Source organism: Salvelinus alpinus, chromosome 12 (genome assembly GCF_045679555.1).
Source record: "Salvelinus alpinus chromosome 12, SLU_Salpinus.1, whole genome shotgun sequence".
NCBI lineage: Eukaryota > Metazoa > Chordata > Actinopteri > Salmoniformes > Salmonidae > Salvelinus > Salvelinus alpinus.
Genome location: NC_092097.1, coordinates 7596956 through 7616107, shown reverse-complemented (window position 1 = coordinate 7616107; position 19152 = coordinate 7596956). Strand labels below are relative to the sequence as shown.

General features: G+C 43.6%; 1 protein-coding gene across 7 annotated transcripts in view; it reads left to right on the top strand.

Moving 5' to 3' along the window:
- Positions 1-19152, top strand: part of LOC139535409 (neuron navigator 1-like) — a 107223-nt gene that overhangs the window by 62898 nt on the left and 25173 nt on the right. For 4 of the 7 annotated variants that reach the window (XM_071334783.1, XM_071334784.1, XM_071334782.1 and 1 more), the window contains 9 exons: positions 3479-3620; positions 5963-6272; positions 8325-9117; positions 9472-9915; positions 10208-10258; positions 10366-10526; positions 13514-13714; positions 14362-14414; positions 19017-19040. In XM_071334783.1, coding sequence (XP_071190884.1) covers positions 3479-3620; positions 5963-6272; positions 8325-9117; positions 9472-9915; positions 10208-10258; positions 10366-10526; positions 13514-13714; positions 14362-14414; positions 19017-19040 — 2179 coding nt within the window. The remainder of the gene's footprint in view (positions 1-3478; positions 3621-5962; positions 6273-8324; positions 9118-9471; positions 9916-10207; positions 10259-10365; positions 10527-13513; positions 13715-14361; positions 14415-19016; positions 19041-19152) is intronic. The other 3 variants (XM_071334786.1, XM_071334785.1, XM_071334788.1) reach the window with 1 other exon arrangement.

Sequence of the window (19152 nt, the reverse complement as noted above, 5' to 3'; positions counted from 1 at the left end):
TTTATTTCAACTCATGAAACATGAGACCAACACTTTACATGTTGCGTTTATATTTTTGTTCAGTGTGTATATATATTTTACATTGTCATTGTTGGACATAAAAGACTGTTAAAACACCAGGAAATCAGGTCCAAGTGATTTTTATTTTGGAAATCTATTCCCAAGTGTTATAGAGCGACGTGGTCGTATACAAATGTAAGCAAGGTTTGAAATGATCATGTTTTATCCAAATATTATATCTGTTTAGGCTTCTTGTGGTCAATTTGTAGTCTACAAATGATATGTAATTATGTTCCGGCCCCCTGACCATCCGCTCAAGGGAAAAAAACGACCTGCAGCTGAATCTAGTTGATAATCCCTGGACTACAGGCTATAAAACACTCCCTCCCTGTCTCTCTTGGATTTGCCACCCCCTTGGGGACATTCAAAGGAATGACCCTGTCTTACTTCATCATGAGTGTCCAGGGACAAACTACTGACTAAGGCTACTGACTAAGGTGTGACTTGATCGAACATACCAGACTCATGTGAATATCTGAGGTATCTGTTAATCACTTTAATAATGCCAGAAACACTGAATGCCTTGAAGAAAAATGCTCTGCCTCATAAAATGTGATGTTTATCAAGTACCAAAAAATGCTGGTTTCACCAGTGTGTATGAGGATAACATTTTCTAATCCCAATGTAAAATCAAAGATGGAACCTTTCCTTGGACAACAATTCATAAAAGAATGTAGCCAAGTGTGTTAGTGTTACTGTGAGCTAACATCCCTGCTGTTCGTCCTAGGCCTCGTGATAAAATCCCTCCTGGTTTGTGGTTGTTAAAAGACTACCACGGACTACTAAATGTTTATAGCATTGTTGCTTAGAGTGTCGACAAATGTGGCTTGCCTCAGTCCTCTGTATAAAGTTCATAGACCAAGAAGTCCATTTCAACCTTCGCACATCACAAAACGCTGCTTAGCATTAAATATATTAACTCCCAATCTTGCAATCTTTGATGTCTCTTTTCTCAAGACATGTGGCTAATAGGTCAGAGGGACGCATTCGTACAAGTCTTGAAATTAGATTAAAAGGATATTAAAGAGTTTTGGAAAGGATATTAACCGATAATTGGCACTAATTTCTGTGGGGGTACAGGACTTATTTAAAGGTATAGTTCGGGATGCGGCCAAATTTGCCTTCATTGCCAAAATCCCAAACTGTCCTGAGAGGGTTGTGTTTGACAACCACCTACGGAGAGCACTGCAGTCCAGCAAAAGATCAGTCTTAAAACTCTTCGCTCCACAACCACAAATGAAAACATCACTCAACACCCTGTCTCTGTGTTGGCCAACAGTTCAGTGTGTGTTTGATTGATGGAGAGTCTGTTTTGTGTCTACCTGTTAAGGGATAGGAAATAAATGAACTACTTTGTTGATTGAATTAAACCACTTAGGGTTATTGGCGCTTCTGAGAAATGCACGATCAACTTTAGTTGATTTTGTGGCTGACAACAACATGTCATATACTTTTTCCTGTTATGATGTACATTTATGGTAGCAGTTCTTTTCAGAGAGCAAAATGATATAGTGAAGTATTCCAGTGACTGTTAGATTCTAGGTCTCAACCAGTGCCCTTTTTTGGACACACTCCTCCATAGCCATGTGATTAAAGGGATCCTTAAAGGGATCCTTCGGGATTTTGGCAATGAGGCTCTTTGTACTTCCCCATCATACTAGCCGATAGCCATAGACTTCCAGTCATTGCGCTAATGCTAGTTAGCATTGTCACGCGAAACTACCATTCCGACTTCCTTCATATTGGACACAGAGACATACAAATGGTGTCCACGAGTTCATCTGACTCTGGGGAAGTAGATGAAGTAGATAAGTTACAGTTTAAATCGTTTTTTCCCCCTCATCAATCTACACACAATACCCCATAATGACAAGTTGTAGAAACTTCTCAAGGATGATCAATGGAAACAGGATGCACCTGTGCTCAATTTCGAGTCTCATAGCAAAGGGTCTGAATATTTCTTTTCATATATTTTTTAATACATTTTTTTTAAATTCTAAAAACCTGTTTTCGCTTTGTCATTATGGGTTATTTTGATGAGGAAAAAATTATGTAATCCCTTTTGGAATAAGGCTGTAACGTAACAAAATGTGGAAAAAGTCTTGGGGTCTGAATACTTTCCAAATGCACTGTATCCCTTTATGTCCAATTGCCTCCTCTGCTTCAGGCTTTTTATGGGCCATTTCTTTTCTCCCTGTGTTTTTTTTAACGTATACTATTCCATGTTCCATCGCCTTGCTAATTGCAGAGTAGAAACCCACAAAGAGCAATTTCAAGTCAGTGGGGCAGCACAGAAAGGGAAGAGAAGTTAGGAATGACTCAGCTTTCCAAGGGTCTTATTACTGTATCTACCTTTTCTCTATGCCACGTTTGTGTCTGGATAAAAAATGGATTGCTACTTACCCCTGCCAAGCTAATGAGAGGTAGCATAATAATTATGTAAATCTCAGAAGTACTTAACATTACAGCACTCTGGAGATGTTTCTATTGAAACCATAAAGGCATACAAAGCTGTCTTCAGAACCACTTCTCTCCATTTCAAAAGTCTCTGCTTTAAATTCAACACTGTTCTGAACCTTACGTGACAATAATCCTCTCGACTACGCACTACACCCCTCCTGAAATTAAATTGCATGCAGTGATGTGTATATTTGGCATTCAAATATATTCAGAGGATGCATTTGGTCTGTGAATTTATTTGCTCTCTTGCGAGCCAGAAGCCGATTTTTGGGCTACAGTGTCACACTGTGACTGGTCATCCGTGTCCCTCCCTCCCTCCTCTCATGTAGGGGCCTCTCCAGCAGTATATGTCCCAGGGTGAACCAGGCCAGGCAGACGGGCGGCTGGGTGGCAGCCCTGACCCTCAGGCAGCTGTCATTGTGATTTCCCCTTCTCCTCTAATTCCCCTGCTCCCTTGTTCTATCGCTCCTTGTAACACGCCATCCCAGCTCCTTGACCCTGAGCTGCCTGTCAACCCACTTCCGCCCTCGGCCTCGACCAGTCAACTTGATTTAACAGACACGTCCCGTGCTGAGGAAACTTCAGTCGGAGTGCCACTCGTGGAGCTGTAGTTTGTTACTAAGAGGATGTGTTGCACATGAGAGAGTAAAGAGAGTTGTGTTGTTAGAATCAAAGCAGCTCTGTTGTGTAACTTAGGCATCCCTTGCCTGATAAAACAGCTTGTAGCTAGAGATGCCTACCTCCGCTGGCAGTTACCATGATATCCCTTCAGGAGGACAGATGGACATGTCAAAGCTGTTGCCAATTTAGTCCTACCTTTGTCTTCTCCTTCGATAACCTCCTCTGTAACTACACAGTTACTGTTAGATAGCTCTGTAACTGTTAATAGACAGTAACTATTCCTTTCTACAGTCCCATGCTCTGCTTTATTATAACCTTTGACCCCTTCTTTCTGCAGTTGGGATGAGAGCAGCTCCATCAGCAGTGGGCTCAGCGATGGCTCTGTAGATAACCTCAGCTCTGAGGAGTTCAACGCCAGCTCCTCCCTCAACTCCCTGCCCACAACACCCCTCGGCTCCAGACGCAACTCCTCTGTCATGGTGAGTAAAGGCCACATTCAATCACAACAGCCTTAGCTATGTTTATGTACTTCTGTTTACAGACAATGTGGCCGTACTATCTGCACACACACACACACAGTAAGCAGATACTGGTATTTTGAGAAAAGCATACTCTAATAGATTTAAGGGAACAACTTTTTCTGTTTAAGTTCTGGAAGAACACAGTTAGGTAAGTCCTTTGTCCTCAAAAGTTTAAGTCAGTATTTCAGACTGACACTGCACCCATTGCCCCGTCTCACTGTCCCCCTGCCCGCCTGCCTGCGTCTGTTATTCACCCCCTGCAGAAGCGTGTCAAATCTGCCTGAGTCATTTGGGTCCCAAAGAAGCAGTTCACACGGCAGACACTGCAATGTCATTACATCAGAAATGGATTAAGATGATGTGTCATTGTGCACCACTCAAAGTTGTTTACTGCCACGGTTTGCCCCATTAGCCACTCATTTGAAATCAAAGGGACATTTTGCATTTCATTTAATACTGAGACATCACGCATCCAACTTACAGTCAGTGGAAATCTGAACTGGATTTAAAATACATGTTGTAGATAGTTGACCCACTTTTGGTAGGTGACATCTCAAGGGGGAAAACAGCCACTTCTATTGCTTCATCGGGCACTTCAAATAGCCCTTTAGAAACCCCTTCACTCATCCTCACACCACAAGTTATAAATGTCAACTTTCAGTAATCAATTACGTTTTGAGAATACTGTACATATTTCATTCTTCATTGGCGTGGTGAGTACAGAGGTTCTCAGTTTATCCACAGGTGAAAAATGCTTCTCAGACGGCTTGTCACTTCTGGTGTTACTGTGGCGACACTGCGGCTTTCTTCTGTTCTCCTCCTCGTCCAAGAGAGAGCATATTGATGAAGCATGGGGATTAGTATAGCTGACTGAGCCATCTGTGACTATATTACATTATAAGGTGCGCTGCCAAGACACACTGTGCCCAATTCTCGAATCAGCTACATACAGTAGACCTACAGTACATTTTCCAGTGTAGCACCTGTCTAGAAATATAAACTAAATATAAAATAATATAATATAAATATAAATATAATATAAAATAAAGATATAAAGATCTTTGTTTTTTTTCTGTCGTCATATTCTTGGATGATGGCTTACTACAGTATTTCCCTGTCATGGCAGTGTCAACCTTGTATTAACAAAGATTTCAGCAGAGGGACGGCTTAGGTGAGACAGCATTGTGCCCATGTTGTTTTGATGAATGAGTTTGGTGGTGTGCTTAACGAAGAGAATAGCTGAGGTGACTCAGTAGTTGTGCCCTACAGCACGGTACTATATTGTTTTGACCACCCCCAGCCTTGCCCACTTGTGCAGAATATTATCGTAAGGAAAAGTCACAGTGAATTATTATCTGTTGGTTCTAGTTTAATTGGGCAGTTAATAATGTGCCTGCCCCGCATACGATGAAAGAGTAGTCCTTCTGTAACAGGGTTGCAGCTTGCAGACAAGCCAGTTATTTTCCCCGCTTAGAAAGAGGAGGGCATTGAAAAACGGGATGCATTTGGAACAGAGTAAATCAGCCCAGACTTACCAAGCTTTCATGTAGCACATGTCACCCAAAATGCATGTCACGAGTATGTACTATAAGTTTCCTTGAAAATGCCAAGTCAAAACTCTGATCATCCATGACGCACCAACATTTGTGGGATTCAAGAGAACACATGAGCCATGATACATCCTTTCTAGTTAACATGACTACTGGGGTGAAAGTCTCTGAAGCTCATAACATAGTGACTTCAGTAAATCTCTGGTGTTATACAGTATAGGCTTATCCGTTCCTCCCACATGCTCTCCCTCTGGAATGCAGACAGACACTCAGATGGAACAGCAGAGATTACTGAGGATCTTCCACAGATAACAAACACAATATCACACACACACACATAAACCTGGGTGTCTCTCACATGACCCCAAATATTCATTTTAATTTCTAAATCAATAAATAAATGGCACTTTTCAATTCCTAAATCTGAATTTCGATGAATCTTCTTCATTGACCAAACTGACATGGAATTGACTAACCCTGTGTTTCCCATTGTGACCCAGTGGAGGCTGAGGGGAGGATGGCTCATAATAATGGATGGAACGGCGCAAATGGAATGGCATCAATCACATGGAAACCATGTGTTTGTTGTATTTGATACCATTCCACCAATTCCACTCCAGCCATTACTACGGGCCCGTTCTCCCCAATTAAGGTGCCACCAACCTCCTGTGTTGTGAACATATAAATAAAATAAATACTTCCATTTGCAAAGTACCGCATGTTGATGGCTATGTCCCTGTCCTCATGCAGCTCCGCACCGATGCTGAGAAGCGCTCCCTGGTGGAGAGTGGCCTGTCCTGGTACAGCGAGGATGCCAAGGCTGCACGCAAGATGGACGGGAGCACCTACGAGACAGGGAGCCTCAAAACCGAGACCCCCAGCAAGTGGAGGAAGTCCTCCAGACCCATGGAGGGTGCTAGTGAGGACGCGGGGGTCAAGGGGGAACTGAGGAAGCCCCAGAGCCTGGGTCAGCCAGGGACCTTTAAAAAGGGACGCAACCCCCCTGTGGGCGTGACCTCACCCATCACGCACACCTCTCAGAGCGTCCTGAAAGTGGCAGGTGAGATTGGATGATTCGTTTTCTCTCTCCCTCTCTGACCTACCTCTCACACTCAGACATCCACACTTTTCTCTATACATTAAAAACATTTTTGGGGGGTCCAGTCCTGTTGAGTTGGAAGTAACTTAGCAGTTTGATGATTTAAGTATCCCATCGTTATTCCAAGTGAGTGCTATACAGGAAAAGACTATACGGGTTTTTACTTCATGCGTTAATGAAGAGTGTGTGTGAAAGTAGATGTATAAATGACGAGGAAACATGGGTAGAAAACATGATTGTTAACTTGTTTTGCAACATATCCTTGTCATCCATAACCTCCCCTAAATGGATAACACATGAACAACCAAGTCTGTTTGGAGAGTAGCCACAGCCAGCGGATATCTGCTTGATAGCAACTGAAATGTAGCAAGGCACTCTGGCTCTCTGCGCCAGAGTTTGATTGGTTGTAGTACTGTACAGGAACAACTGAGAAGAAATGATACTGTACAGTGTGTTCCATGCAGAACTGGGCTCATCTTTGTGGATTTCCCTCCTGGTTCATCTTCCTATGTGTCTTGTCAAAAAAACAAACTGACTTCAGAGAATCACTGTCTTGTGAAGCATTTTCAGGTTTTTAACATATTTTCATCTGTTTGCTTTGCCTGAATTTGAAGACGATGGATATTTAATGCACCTTCGTGGGCAGTATCAGTGGAAAAGTTCCATTTAAACGGCAACAAACACAGTACAGTGCAGTGTTTGTTTGTGTATATCTTAATGAATGGTGTCTTTTAAGACTGGATCCGTTGCTATGTGACTGCTGCTATTGAGGCAGCCATAACTGATTCATAGTTTGAATGAAATAAATATCTTCAGAGTGAGACGTAGGAAGAGTGTGCACTGTAGTGTATTACCTTTCTATCCCATCCTAAAGCCGGTTGAATTGGAAACTTTCTTTTTTTAGTAATGACATGCAGCAGATTACAATGCTGTGTAGTGACTCATCCGTCTGATTACAGCAATAACGTTGTGGTTGGTGTTCTTTCATCCCACGCGATATACACGATTGAACGATAAGGGAAACATTCACACTGCAGTAAGATTTCCCGACTGATGCAATTTATTGCATTGCCCTCTACTACTTATTTAGCTGGTTTAATGTGGCTGATTATATGGAGGTTCTAAGGATCCATGATGTTTTCTGGCATCATTCTCTGGGATAAAAATGGAGTCTTAAGATATTCATACACAGAGTATTTTGTTTTTAACCCCACCCCCCCCCCCCAATCAATTATGTTGCTCTACATGTCTGATTGCATCTTGAATTCCAATGATGGCCGCCAAGTGAGGCTTTTATACGTGGGAAAGACTGGGAGCTTTTTTACTAGTGTTTGCTTTGTCAACTCGCTATCTCCATTTCTCCCCTTTCCCTGACTGAGTGACATGAACTGTTACCTCATGCGCCTGTGACATAAGAGCAATAATTGATGTACTTATATTCTGAAAAGCATTAAGCATGTCAATTTGAGTAACTTGTCCATGACAAGTTGCCAGAATAATGTGAATGCACAATCCACAGAGTGCCGTTAATAAAAACGAGAAAAAAAATCTTGGCCGGGTCGCCAAAGTTATTGGGCGTTGCATTTCTTCACGTCTTGGTCAAGGGCCCAGTTTGTCACGCAGACCGGTCTGCAATACCTTAGATAGATTTGTGTGTCTGTATGTCGGTGACTCGACCTCTTCATATAAACCATCTGTAAGTAAATACAGATGTTTCTTGCTTATAAGTTGACTCTCCTCTAATAACACGAGTTATATGCAGCTGCTTTCATGTGACCAAATTTAGCCATTTAGCCATATTGTATGGTTCTGGTCATCCATGACTCCAGTCTGACTGATTCCTCTGATTCATCCAACATTAGTCACAGTGGTGTCATCGACATCCAGTCAGTTCACTTTTTGGGTAGGTTCACATTCAGCTGCACTCATTATCACAGCTTGCTAGGCGATAGATAATTACTCTGTAATGTAATCTCATCTAAACTCTATATTTATCTATCTCTATGACTGCAGCACCAAAGAGCGACCACAAGGCGGTGGACAAGACCAAGATGTCTGTGAAGGCTGCTGGGCTGCAGCGCTCCCGTTCCGACGCCGGGAGAGAACACCTCCCGGAGCACCGGGAACACCGAAAGCCCCCGTCAGGCCTGGTCAAGCCTTCCGCCGGGGCCTCGTTTGGCTACAAGAGGTCCCCGACTACCGGCAGTGCCACCGCCATGACAGTGGGGGGCAGCACCATCTCTAGTGGCTCTGCCACCGTGGGCAAGATTCCCAAGTCCTCTGGCATCCCTGTGAAGCCGATGGGAGTAGGAGGGGGAGGAAAAGGGGGGCGTAAGAACAGCTTTGACGCCACAGGCAGTGAGGAGGGGGGCTTCCTGGGGCCCAACGCCCGTAACAGCCTCCAGTACCGAAGCCTGCCGCGCCCTGCCAAGTCCAGCACCCTCAGCCTGATCGGCCGCCCTGGGTCGGCCCGGCCTGCCAGCAGCAGCATCGACCCCGGCCTGCTGAGCCTGAAGCCTATCTCCATGGCCTGCCCTGGCCCCAAGAGGAAAGAGCCCGGCAGTGGAAGCACTAAGGGGGCCAGTCGAGGAGGGAGCACAGGCCCTGTCAACCAGACAGACCGGGAGAAGGAGAAGGAGAGAGCTAAGGCCAAGGCAGTGGCGTCTGATATGGACTCCCTGTGTGGCTCCCTGAAGATGGAAGACTGTCAGGGGGATTCTACAGGGGAGGCCAGCACCAAACTGCAGGGACTGCGGAGGGCCAGTAGCAGCAAATACCCCGAGCTGTCCTCGCCCACCAGTCAGAGGTAAATTCACCATCGTGATACATTCTCACACTGTTCAAGTCCTACAGTACGTTAAAATAATACTACTCCTTTTGCTGTGGTCTGGTGTTTATAGAATCAGCTATGTAGTCATGTGTTAGTATCGACTCAGTTTGTTCAGCTGTCATTTTATGAAGAGTTGCTGTGTAATGTTTTCTTAACCACTTAAAACAGACATAAGAGAACAACAATGCAATCAAACAAGTAACTGTCATTTTGCTTGCTGTGTTTTGCACTCATGTCTTAGAACAGGACCAGCCCAGTAGGGTCTTTGGATCCATCCCGGTGCTGTATGGTGCTGGATCTGACATTCTGTGTCTCGTGTCTAATTCATAGGATGCTGAGCTGCAAGTCTCTGGGTCGGCCGCCCAGCCTTGCCCACTTGGACAAGGTCAACTCCAACAGCCTGGACTCGTGCGTGACCATCCAGGACCTCCCTCCTAAAGTGCCCCCTTACTCTAAGCTCCAGGACCTGGCCGGGTCTGGGTCACGCAGCCCGGCCCCCCGGGGCCTCACCCCTAGCCCAGCCCCCATCCTGCACTTGGATTCCCCCAGCTGCTACCCCAGCCAGACCCTGTCCCTGGGGGGCTCTCCGCTGCTGTACCCCAAACTGTCTGGCCTGCACCGCAGCATGGAGTCCCTGCCCCTCACCATGAGTGTTCCTCCCAGTGGAGGATATATCCGGGCAGAGTCCCGAGACAGGGACAGGGATAGGGAGGAGATGAGGGGCACAGGGACCTGGGTTGCTGGGAGCAGGACCTCCCTCAATCTCCCAGACAGGTGGGTCTCGACCGGAGCAACACCCTGATGATGGGGTGGCATGGGTTGGGTAACCCTCTGCTTGTGGGGGATGTCTTCACCAGTCTCACTAGCGCAGCAGTCAGTATCTGTATGTAGCAACATAGAATGATCAAACTATGCTACCTTCTTTCTACTGCAACGGAGATATTATTAATAGCAAGAGTTTCTGTGATTGAAAAAAAAAGATCTACAGGTTTAACACCGTTTTATCATGGATTGTTTGATAGCAGAAAATGTAATATTTGGTGTCTTTGTATTCTTTCTCTACCAGTTTGCAAACGGACAGGAACACCTTACCTAAGAAAGGATTAGGGTATGTCAAGTAAGTTTGTCATAGTTTCCCGCCGCATTTGCTGTATCAAATGATGTAGTATTCTAATCGTCTGAGGCGCATGTTTAATTGTTGCTCTCTTAATTGTCCTGCTCCAGTCGCTACAGCTCTGGTCCGTCTGAGGGTCAGTCAGAGGGGAAGGAGAGGCGTCACTCCCACACGGCAGTGAGCCTGACAGAGAGCGAGAGCCCCCCTCAGCTGCCTTCTCCCACCCACATGCCCCATCTTTCCTCTGGCAAGGCCGTCCTCACTAACGTGGGTGAGTCTCAGTCTTCTTTCGTTCATCAACTGTCCTCCAGCTCTGATGACTGACTGACAAACTCTGTCTAACTCTAAACTCTCATTAAGACACATCCCCCTGCTGGTTTGTATTTATATTTTGTTCAGTATATATTTATAGTACCAGTCAAAAGTTTGGACACACCTACTCATTCCAGGGTTTTTACTATTTTCTACATTTTAAAATAGTAGTGAAGACATCAAAACTATGAAATAACACAAATGGAATCATGTAGTACCCAAAACAGTGTTAAACAAATCAAAATATATTTTAGATTTTAGATTCTTCAAAGTAACCACTCTTTGCCTTGATGACAGCTTTGCACACTCTTGGTATTCTCTCAACCAGCTTCATGAGGTAGTCACCTGGAATGCATTTCAATTAACAGGTGTTCATTGTTAAAAGTTAATTTGTGGAATTTATGACAAGCTAGGGTTGGTATACAGAAGATAGCCCTATTTGGTGAAAGACCAAGTCCATATTATGGCAAGAACAGCTCAAATAAGTAAAGAGAAACGACAGTTCATCATTACTTTAAGACATGAAGATCAGTCAATCCGGAAAACGTCAAGAACTTTGAAAGTTTCTTCAAGTGCAGTCGCAAAAACCATCAAGCGCTATGATGAAACTGGCTCTCATAAGGACCACCACAGGAAAGGAAGACCCAGAGTTATCTCTGCTGCAGAGGATAAGGTCATTAGAGTTACCAGCCTCAGAAATCTGCAATTTACCGCACCTCAGATTGCAGCCCAAATAAATGCTTCACAGAGTTCAAGTAATAGACACATCTCAACATCAACTGTTCAGAGGAGACTGCGTGAATCAGGGCTTCATGGTCGAATTGCTGCAAAGAAACCACTACTAAAAGACACCAATAATAAGAGACTTGCTTGGGCCAAGAAACATGAGCAATGGACATTAGACTGGTGGAAATCTGTCCTTTGGTCTGATGAGTCCATATTTGAGATTTTTGGTTCCAACTGCCATGTCTTTGTGAGACGCAGAGTAGGTGAACAGATGATCTCCGCATGTGGGGTTCCCACCGTAAAGCATGGAGGAGGAGGTGTGATAGTGTGGAGGTGCTTTGCTGGTGACACTGTCTGTGATTTATTTAGAATTCAAGGCACATTTAACCAGCATGGCTACCACAGCATTCTGCAGCAATATGCCATGCCATCTGGTTTGCACTTAGTGGGACTTTCATTTTTTTTCATTACCCAAAACACACCTCCAGGCTGTGTAAGGGCTATTTGACCAAGAAGGAGAGTGATGGAGTGCTGCATCAGATGACCTGGCCTCTACAATCGCCCGACCTCAACCCAATTGAGATGGTTTGGGATGAGTTGGACCGCAGAGTGAAGGAAAAGCAGCCAACACATGCTCAGCATATGTGGAACTCCTTCAAGACTGTTAAAAAAGCATTCCAGATGACTACCTCCAGAACCTGGTTGAGAGAATACCAAGAGTGTGCAAAGCTGTCATCAAGGCAAAGGGTGGCTACTTTGAAGAATCTAAAATATGAAAAAAATATATATATATTTTATGCTTTTTTGCTTACGACATGATTCCATATGTGTTATTTCATAGTTTTGATGTCTTCACTATTATTCTACAATTTAGAACATAGTACAAATAAAGGAAAACCCTTGAATGAGTCGGTGTGTTCAAACTTTTGCCTGGTACTGTGTATATATATATATATACTACATGACCAAAAGTATGTGGACACCTGCTCGTCAAACATTAATATGGAGTTGGCTCCTCCTTTACTGCCTCCACTTTTCTGGGAAGGCTTTCCACTAGAGGTTGGAACATTGCTGCGGGACTTGCTTCCATTCGGGGACTTGCTTCCATTCAGCCACGAGCATTAGTGAGGTCGGGCACTGATGTTGGGCGATTAGGCCTGGGTCGCAGTTTGCGTTCCAATTCATCCCAAAGGTGTTTGATGGGGGTTGAGATCAGGGCTCTGTGCAGTCCAGTCAAGTTCTTCCACACCGATCTCGACAAACCATTTCTGTATGGACCTCGCTTTGTGCACAGGGGTTTTGTCAAGCTGAAAAAGGAAAGGGTCTTCCCCAAACTGTTGCCACAAAGTTGGAAGCACAGGATCGTCTAGAATGTCATTGTATGCTGTAGCATTAAGATTTCCCTTCACTGGAACTAAAGGGCCTAGCCAGAACCATGAAAAACAGCCCCAGACCATTATTCCTCCTCCACCAAACTTTAAGGTTGTCACTATGAATTGGGGCAGGTAGCGTTCTCCTGGCATCCACCAAAACCAGATTCATCCATCGGACTGCCAGATGGTGAAGCGTGATTCACCATTCCACCATTCCAGCCGAAGCTTGGCATTGAGCATGGTAATCATAGGCTTGTGCGCGGCTGCTCGGCCATGGAAACCCAGTTTTTGAAGCTCATGACGAACAGTTCTTGTGCTGACGTTGCTTGCAGATGCAGTTTGGAACTCCATAGTGAGTGTTGCAACCGAGGACAAACGATTTTCACGTGCTTCAGCACTCAGCGGTTCCGTTCTGTGAGCTTGTGTGACCTACCACTTTGCGCCTGAGCCGTTGTTGCTCCTAGATGTTTCCACTTCACAATAACAGCCCTTACAGTTGACATGGGCAGCTCTAGTAGGGCAAACTGACTTGTTGGAAAGGTGGCATCTAATGACGGTGCCACGTTGAAAGTCATTGAGCTCTTCATTAAGGCTATTCTACTGCCAATGTTTGTTTATGGAGATTGCATGGCTGTGTGTTCGATTTTATACACCTATCATCAATTGTATATATCATGTTGACTGTTGTGGACCCTGAGTGTTTCTTTACACTGACTCATTAGGGGTGTGTGTGTGTGTGCGTGCGTATGCATGCAGGTATGTTTAAGTGCGTGAGTATGTGGTGTACTTGCCTCATTGTACTGTGTCAGTCTGCCTCTTACCCATGCCAACCTTCCTGTCTTCCCAGTTTCCCCCATCCCGAGCGGTACCTGTGTCCCCAGGATAACCCGCTCCAACAGTATCCCCACCAATGACGCGGCCTTCGACCTGTATGGCTCCTCTCCACTGGGCAGCAGCGTGTCACTGGCCGACCGGCCCAAGAGCATGATGCGCTCTGGATCCTTCCGTGACCGCGAGCCCACGGATGACTGTGAGACAGCTAGCACATGTAAGATACCTGTATACAGATATATCATTCCTTTTTTATGGCTAGCCACTATGGCTCCATTTCTAAGGCCCTTTTGGCTTGTCAGTCTACTACTGGGGCCCTCAGTTGATAAAGTTAAATGCAAATTCCAATTTGAGTGTGTTGAGGTTTTTTACTCCCTGAATATATTTCAGGGAACCTGAACATTCCCCTGATGTTTCAGGCCCCGGCCTAGACAACCCTTGAGTCTAGTAGTGTCCTTGAGGCTGTGTTCTCAGTGCAGAGAGAGGGAGGTAGAGGGTGAGGCAGAAAGCGAGAGAGATTGAGTACCTCCATGTTAGAGTTATGTAAAGGCATAATGAGGTGACCCAGTTTGTCTCTATCACTTCTCTGAAGTCATTTATCTCTTCTTCAACGTGGTCTGCGTTGGATTATGTTGTATGTTGTTTTCTGTGAAGTACTTATATACTGCCACAAGTAAACTGTCATTTATACCTTGTAAATCTACACACACACACAGTAGCAGGTTTACTGGATATAACGTTGTGTTTAAAAATCTGAACGATAGATTAGTCATATTGTTAGCATATTCTGTGAAGTATTGATATGGCATATTTCAGTACTAAAACATGTTATGTGCTTGTTCTCTCTTTTTCTTCCTCTTTTAGTCCATGGCTCCGTCCTGTCCTTGGCATCCAACGCTTCATCCAACTATTCCTCTGTGAGTAATAAAATTATTGAATAATCCTGAAATAGTTATTGTGCTCAGCTGTTGTGTGCCCACAGGACTTACTATCATGATTATAACTGTTGGAACCCTTCACAATGACATGAATGTATGTGATACAACCGGAACAGTGCCAGGCCTGGCCAGCCAACTGTACAAATACAGCCATGTAGTTTTTCTGTCATTGATTGAAAACATGCCTGAAGTGAGGTGAGATGTTGTGCCAACTGCCACTGAGGCATTCCAGAGCTGAAACATTGTTCAAAGACAGCTTTTTACCTCAGAACATTGGGTTTTCTCTCCTTTTCCAAATTTGGCCATTGTTTACGTTCAGATAACTGCCAAAATAAAGGAAACACTTCAGTAAATGAGGAATACAAAGTATATTGAAAGCAGGTGCTTCCAAATGGCTGTGGTTTCTGAGTTAATTAAGCAATTGACATCCCATCATGTGTAGGGTCTTTATTTGGGCTACCATGTCTAGAAGGAGAGATCTCAATGACTTTGAAAGAGGGGTCTCAAAGGATCATAGGAGGTTTTAAAGGGTGTGTGTGCATGTGTGTCTCAGTTTTCAGATCTCAACCCAATTGAACACTTGTGAGAGATTCTGGAGGGCGCCTGAGACGGCGTTTTCCACCATCATCAACAAACACCAAATTATGGAGTTTCAAGTGGAAGAATGGTGTTGCATCCCACCAATATGCTGTGTTTACACAGGCAGCCAATATTTGTACCACTAATTGGTCTTTTGACCAATCACATCAGTTTATTTTAACAAACCTAGCGCAATGGTAAATCTTAAGTGCTGGCGGTAGTGCTATAGGTTCGTGGGTGTTTCCTATTTTCTTAACCAGAATTATGGGCGCAGGAGCTGGCAGTGGCTTTAAAGGGCTAGGTTTTGAGAAATAAGCAAGTTGAAGGTATGTCGAGGTTTTAGCCCTTACTTGCCAATCAGAACTAAATAGATTTGACTATCTTTTATGTATTGCGTTGTCATCAACTCCAAATCGAAGGATAGTCCGTTATAGCCTAGTATCCTTGTCCATTATAGCCTAACCTTTACCAAACCATGTTAAATGTAAACTTTAATGGGGGGTATGGACGTCCCGAGGATCACTTATAGCAAGGACATTTGTTAAATAGCCTACAGGAACAAAATAACAAATGTAGTCCTATCCCATATTTGTTTTTGAACAGTAATTGCATGGCTACAATATTGAAATATATTGTTAACATAGCATTCACACTGATATAGGCCTACTGTAAAATGCATTATATTTGAGCTATGGACATGTCAAACGTTGTCAATAAGCACGATTAGGTTAACTTTTGATAAGACCTAAAAAGACAGTGAATAATTTTTGAAACAACAACTTGTTTCAAATATGCTATGTCTAAATACAGTTACAGGCACCATAATTGCTCCCCATGGGCATATACTATTTAGGCCTAAGACAACATAGACAATGGAGGGTTTTACGCACATCCAAACTTTTCACAGGCGCTGGAAAAATATCCAATATATAGAGAAAGGGGGAATGTCCACTCACCGTTACGGCTCTCAAATATATAGCTGTAGCCTACCATCTTCGTTGATATGGCCAGTAGTGACTTTGCCACGTGAAAGGTAAACAAACAAACAGGCAAATATAGTCTACAAGTGGATTCAGCACCACGGACAGCGATCGGAATTCCCACGATTTGAAAGTTAGGTCCAACAGAGGAAAGTGTCAAATGCAAAATGATCAATAAAAAACAATAAACAGTATTTTTAAATAACTTGATATTCCTAAACAGGCTTCCTACAGTCACTGACACCTTCCATGCCAGATTGAGTCCAAACCTTTCACAGAAGCTGGACAAAAATAATGTCCAATACTGTATAAATAAAACTTAGTGAGTGAATGTTATTTATAATAAGGGTCACATGGAGAAAATCTGACCTTTCTGAAATGAAAATGGATGGCCCTTCATACAGCAAGTACATTTTGCCTAAACCCTCCATGAACACTTGAAGAAGAAAAAAAGTGACCCTCCCCTATACCCAAAATAATAATTAAAACAAAGTGGATAGCAGAGAACATGTCTACCATTTACTCTCACTTCTTGGACAGACCGGAGCCTTAGATATGCCGTTTTAGAAACTGTCCTTCGTCCTGTAAGCATTACATGGCAACGCAGGGATTTTGAAAGCGCAAAGGGCTGCGGGCCAGAAGGTTGTGGGTTCGCAGACCACCGTGGACAAGAGTAGAGGTGGAAAGATCTCCTTTATAGTAAAAGCATTTCATGAATCTCTCATCGTATTTGCAGGTCCGAGGGAGAAATGGCCTCTTATAAACATTGAATGCAATTTTTCGTCATTTTACATGTTAGCAGAAATGTTTTAATATCACACAGATTACCAAAACGACAGGGTAAGAATGCACAGAGAGACAGGCCTATGTGTTCATCTTATCATATTTCTCCAACGCCAAATCAGTGTGTCTTGTTTGCAACGAAACGGTCCCTATTTCCAAATAATTCAATCTGAGACGTCCTTAGCAATCTGAGCACCTTTCCACCCCAGACAGAGTAGGCCTACCGATGCATAAAGATTTAAACTTTACATGCTGGCTACTCTTCTTCCGTGGCTTAAACCAACGAGAGAAGGTCACTAGTGTTACCCTAAAAGCTGTCTGGGTTTAAACATCTGTTGTACAGAAAGTGAATAGCTTAATAAATTGATAGAGACAGAATTTGATTACTTCCCAAGCAAAGTCTATTTTATGTCTCCTCAGCAATAGAGGGTGGAGATCAGCCTCTGAATGTCAAAGAAACTAAACAATGATATCCCCATATGCATCAGAATCACGTCTTAACCAGGTATTTTACAGCTTGTTTCTAGCATAAAGCACTATTATAGATCACTTTATATATATCATTGGATCCGTTTTATTTTCTTCAAAATCTTAAACTAACATTGGGTAGGCCTGTGCTTTGTGCCATTTTCTTTAATAAATGGTAGACCTATGGCATACCCTCTCATACCCCCTCAATTCGAGTCTTAGTTTGAACTTAACAGCCCTTCACTGACGCGGAGGTAGTCTATTTAAAGAGTGCGTGGTGGGTGGAGGAATTGACTGACAAATCTATGGATATAGCGGCCTATAGCCTCATTTCGTCTGTCAAAGAAATAGTCTCAAACTCATAGCCCTCTTGTTGTTAGTCTCATTAAAATGAAGATGGTTGAAATGAATTATGTCTACATAGATTTGCCTACTTTCAGCACCATGAGCTGTCCATTTCCAATTGATTGTGCCACGGTTGCTGCTTTTAGTTTCAGCAACACAATGTAAGTTACTTGGCTTATTGTGAGGTCAATAATTCTAATAAATACATAATGGGCAAGAAACGCATTGTTTTTAATCAAATCAATTATAATCGTAGCAAGCTATCAAAGTTGACCTCCGGTCCTCCTTCTCCTCTTCGCGCTCTCCTTTTCAAACTGAACAAAACATAAGCTATAGGCGAGACCACACGCAAGATACTGCATTATTGGGACTAGGCCTAATACATAAAAACATTCGGAAAAAGCCTTTGACTCTCCTCCTGGACTGCCATCATAGGTACAGCCATTGGTTAGGCAGCACACAAAAAAGTTTTGATCAGCAAGAGCAGAGCAGGCCGGGGCTCACAATCGGAATATCCATTGCAGTGTGTAGTGTATCCTATTTGTATTTACACCGTCCCAGCAGCTATCTTAGAAATATAACTTTGCTCTGTGCTTCTCCGAGCATGCACTTCGTAGCCTATGGCTAATTTGATTGAGACCACACTAAAGAGCCTGAAGGCACACTTGATATTGCTTGCCCAGCGGAGAATCAGATTGTGGGCGGCATCGGGCACACATCGATATATATCCCAATAAGCAACTCATTCTAAAACACTGAGAAATATTGAAATGACAAATTACATGACCCTCCCCTGGACTAGATTAACAAAATACTAAACCCTCCCCTTTCTGTAAATTACGATCCATCCCTTATAAACTAGCGTGCGTTTAAAAGTTACACCTCTTTACCTCCAGCCGAAAATAGATCCCCAGAACTTGTCACAACATATCTTTTTCAGAGTTGATCTGTTTGGTCAAAAGACCAGCCATATAGTTCCAGACCCTTGTAGAATCTATGCCAATCTACGAATTGAAGCTGTTCTGGCGGCTCGCGGTGGCCCAACGCCCTATTAAGACACTTTATGTTGGTGTTTCCTTTATTTTGGAAGTTACCTGTTTATCCAGGTCTTTACCATGATGTTTAAATTCTATAAAACGTCACCTCTCATGAACTACTAAGGCTCACACGTTGTGGTTTGACTGCTACTGATACCCATATCAAGTATATCCTTATCTATAGTCATTATTTTAGGGTGTATTCTATCCTGCCTTTACCCTGCTGAATGCTTACAAGATGCAGTCTGAATCCCCTGCCCTCTATAAACTCAGGATTGTACCTGAGCTACCGTTCGACTACCACAACCCACCGTAACCTCGACTACTCCCAAGTTCACTCTATCTGCTTTCTTCTCGTTTCTTCTTTCTGTCCTACTATGCTCTCTAAGACCGAGGAGCGGATACAAGGAGAGGTAAGGCTAACATGTTCTGCTCTTCAACTCTCCCTTGTCTTCATCTTCCAAATGTCATCTCGTTCGCTCTCGTCCATGCGTACCGCTCACCTCCATCCGTTCAGCAGTGCTT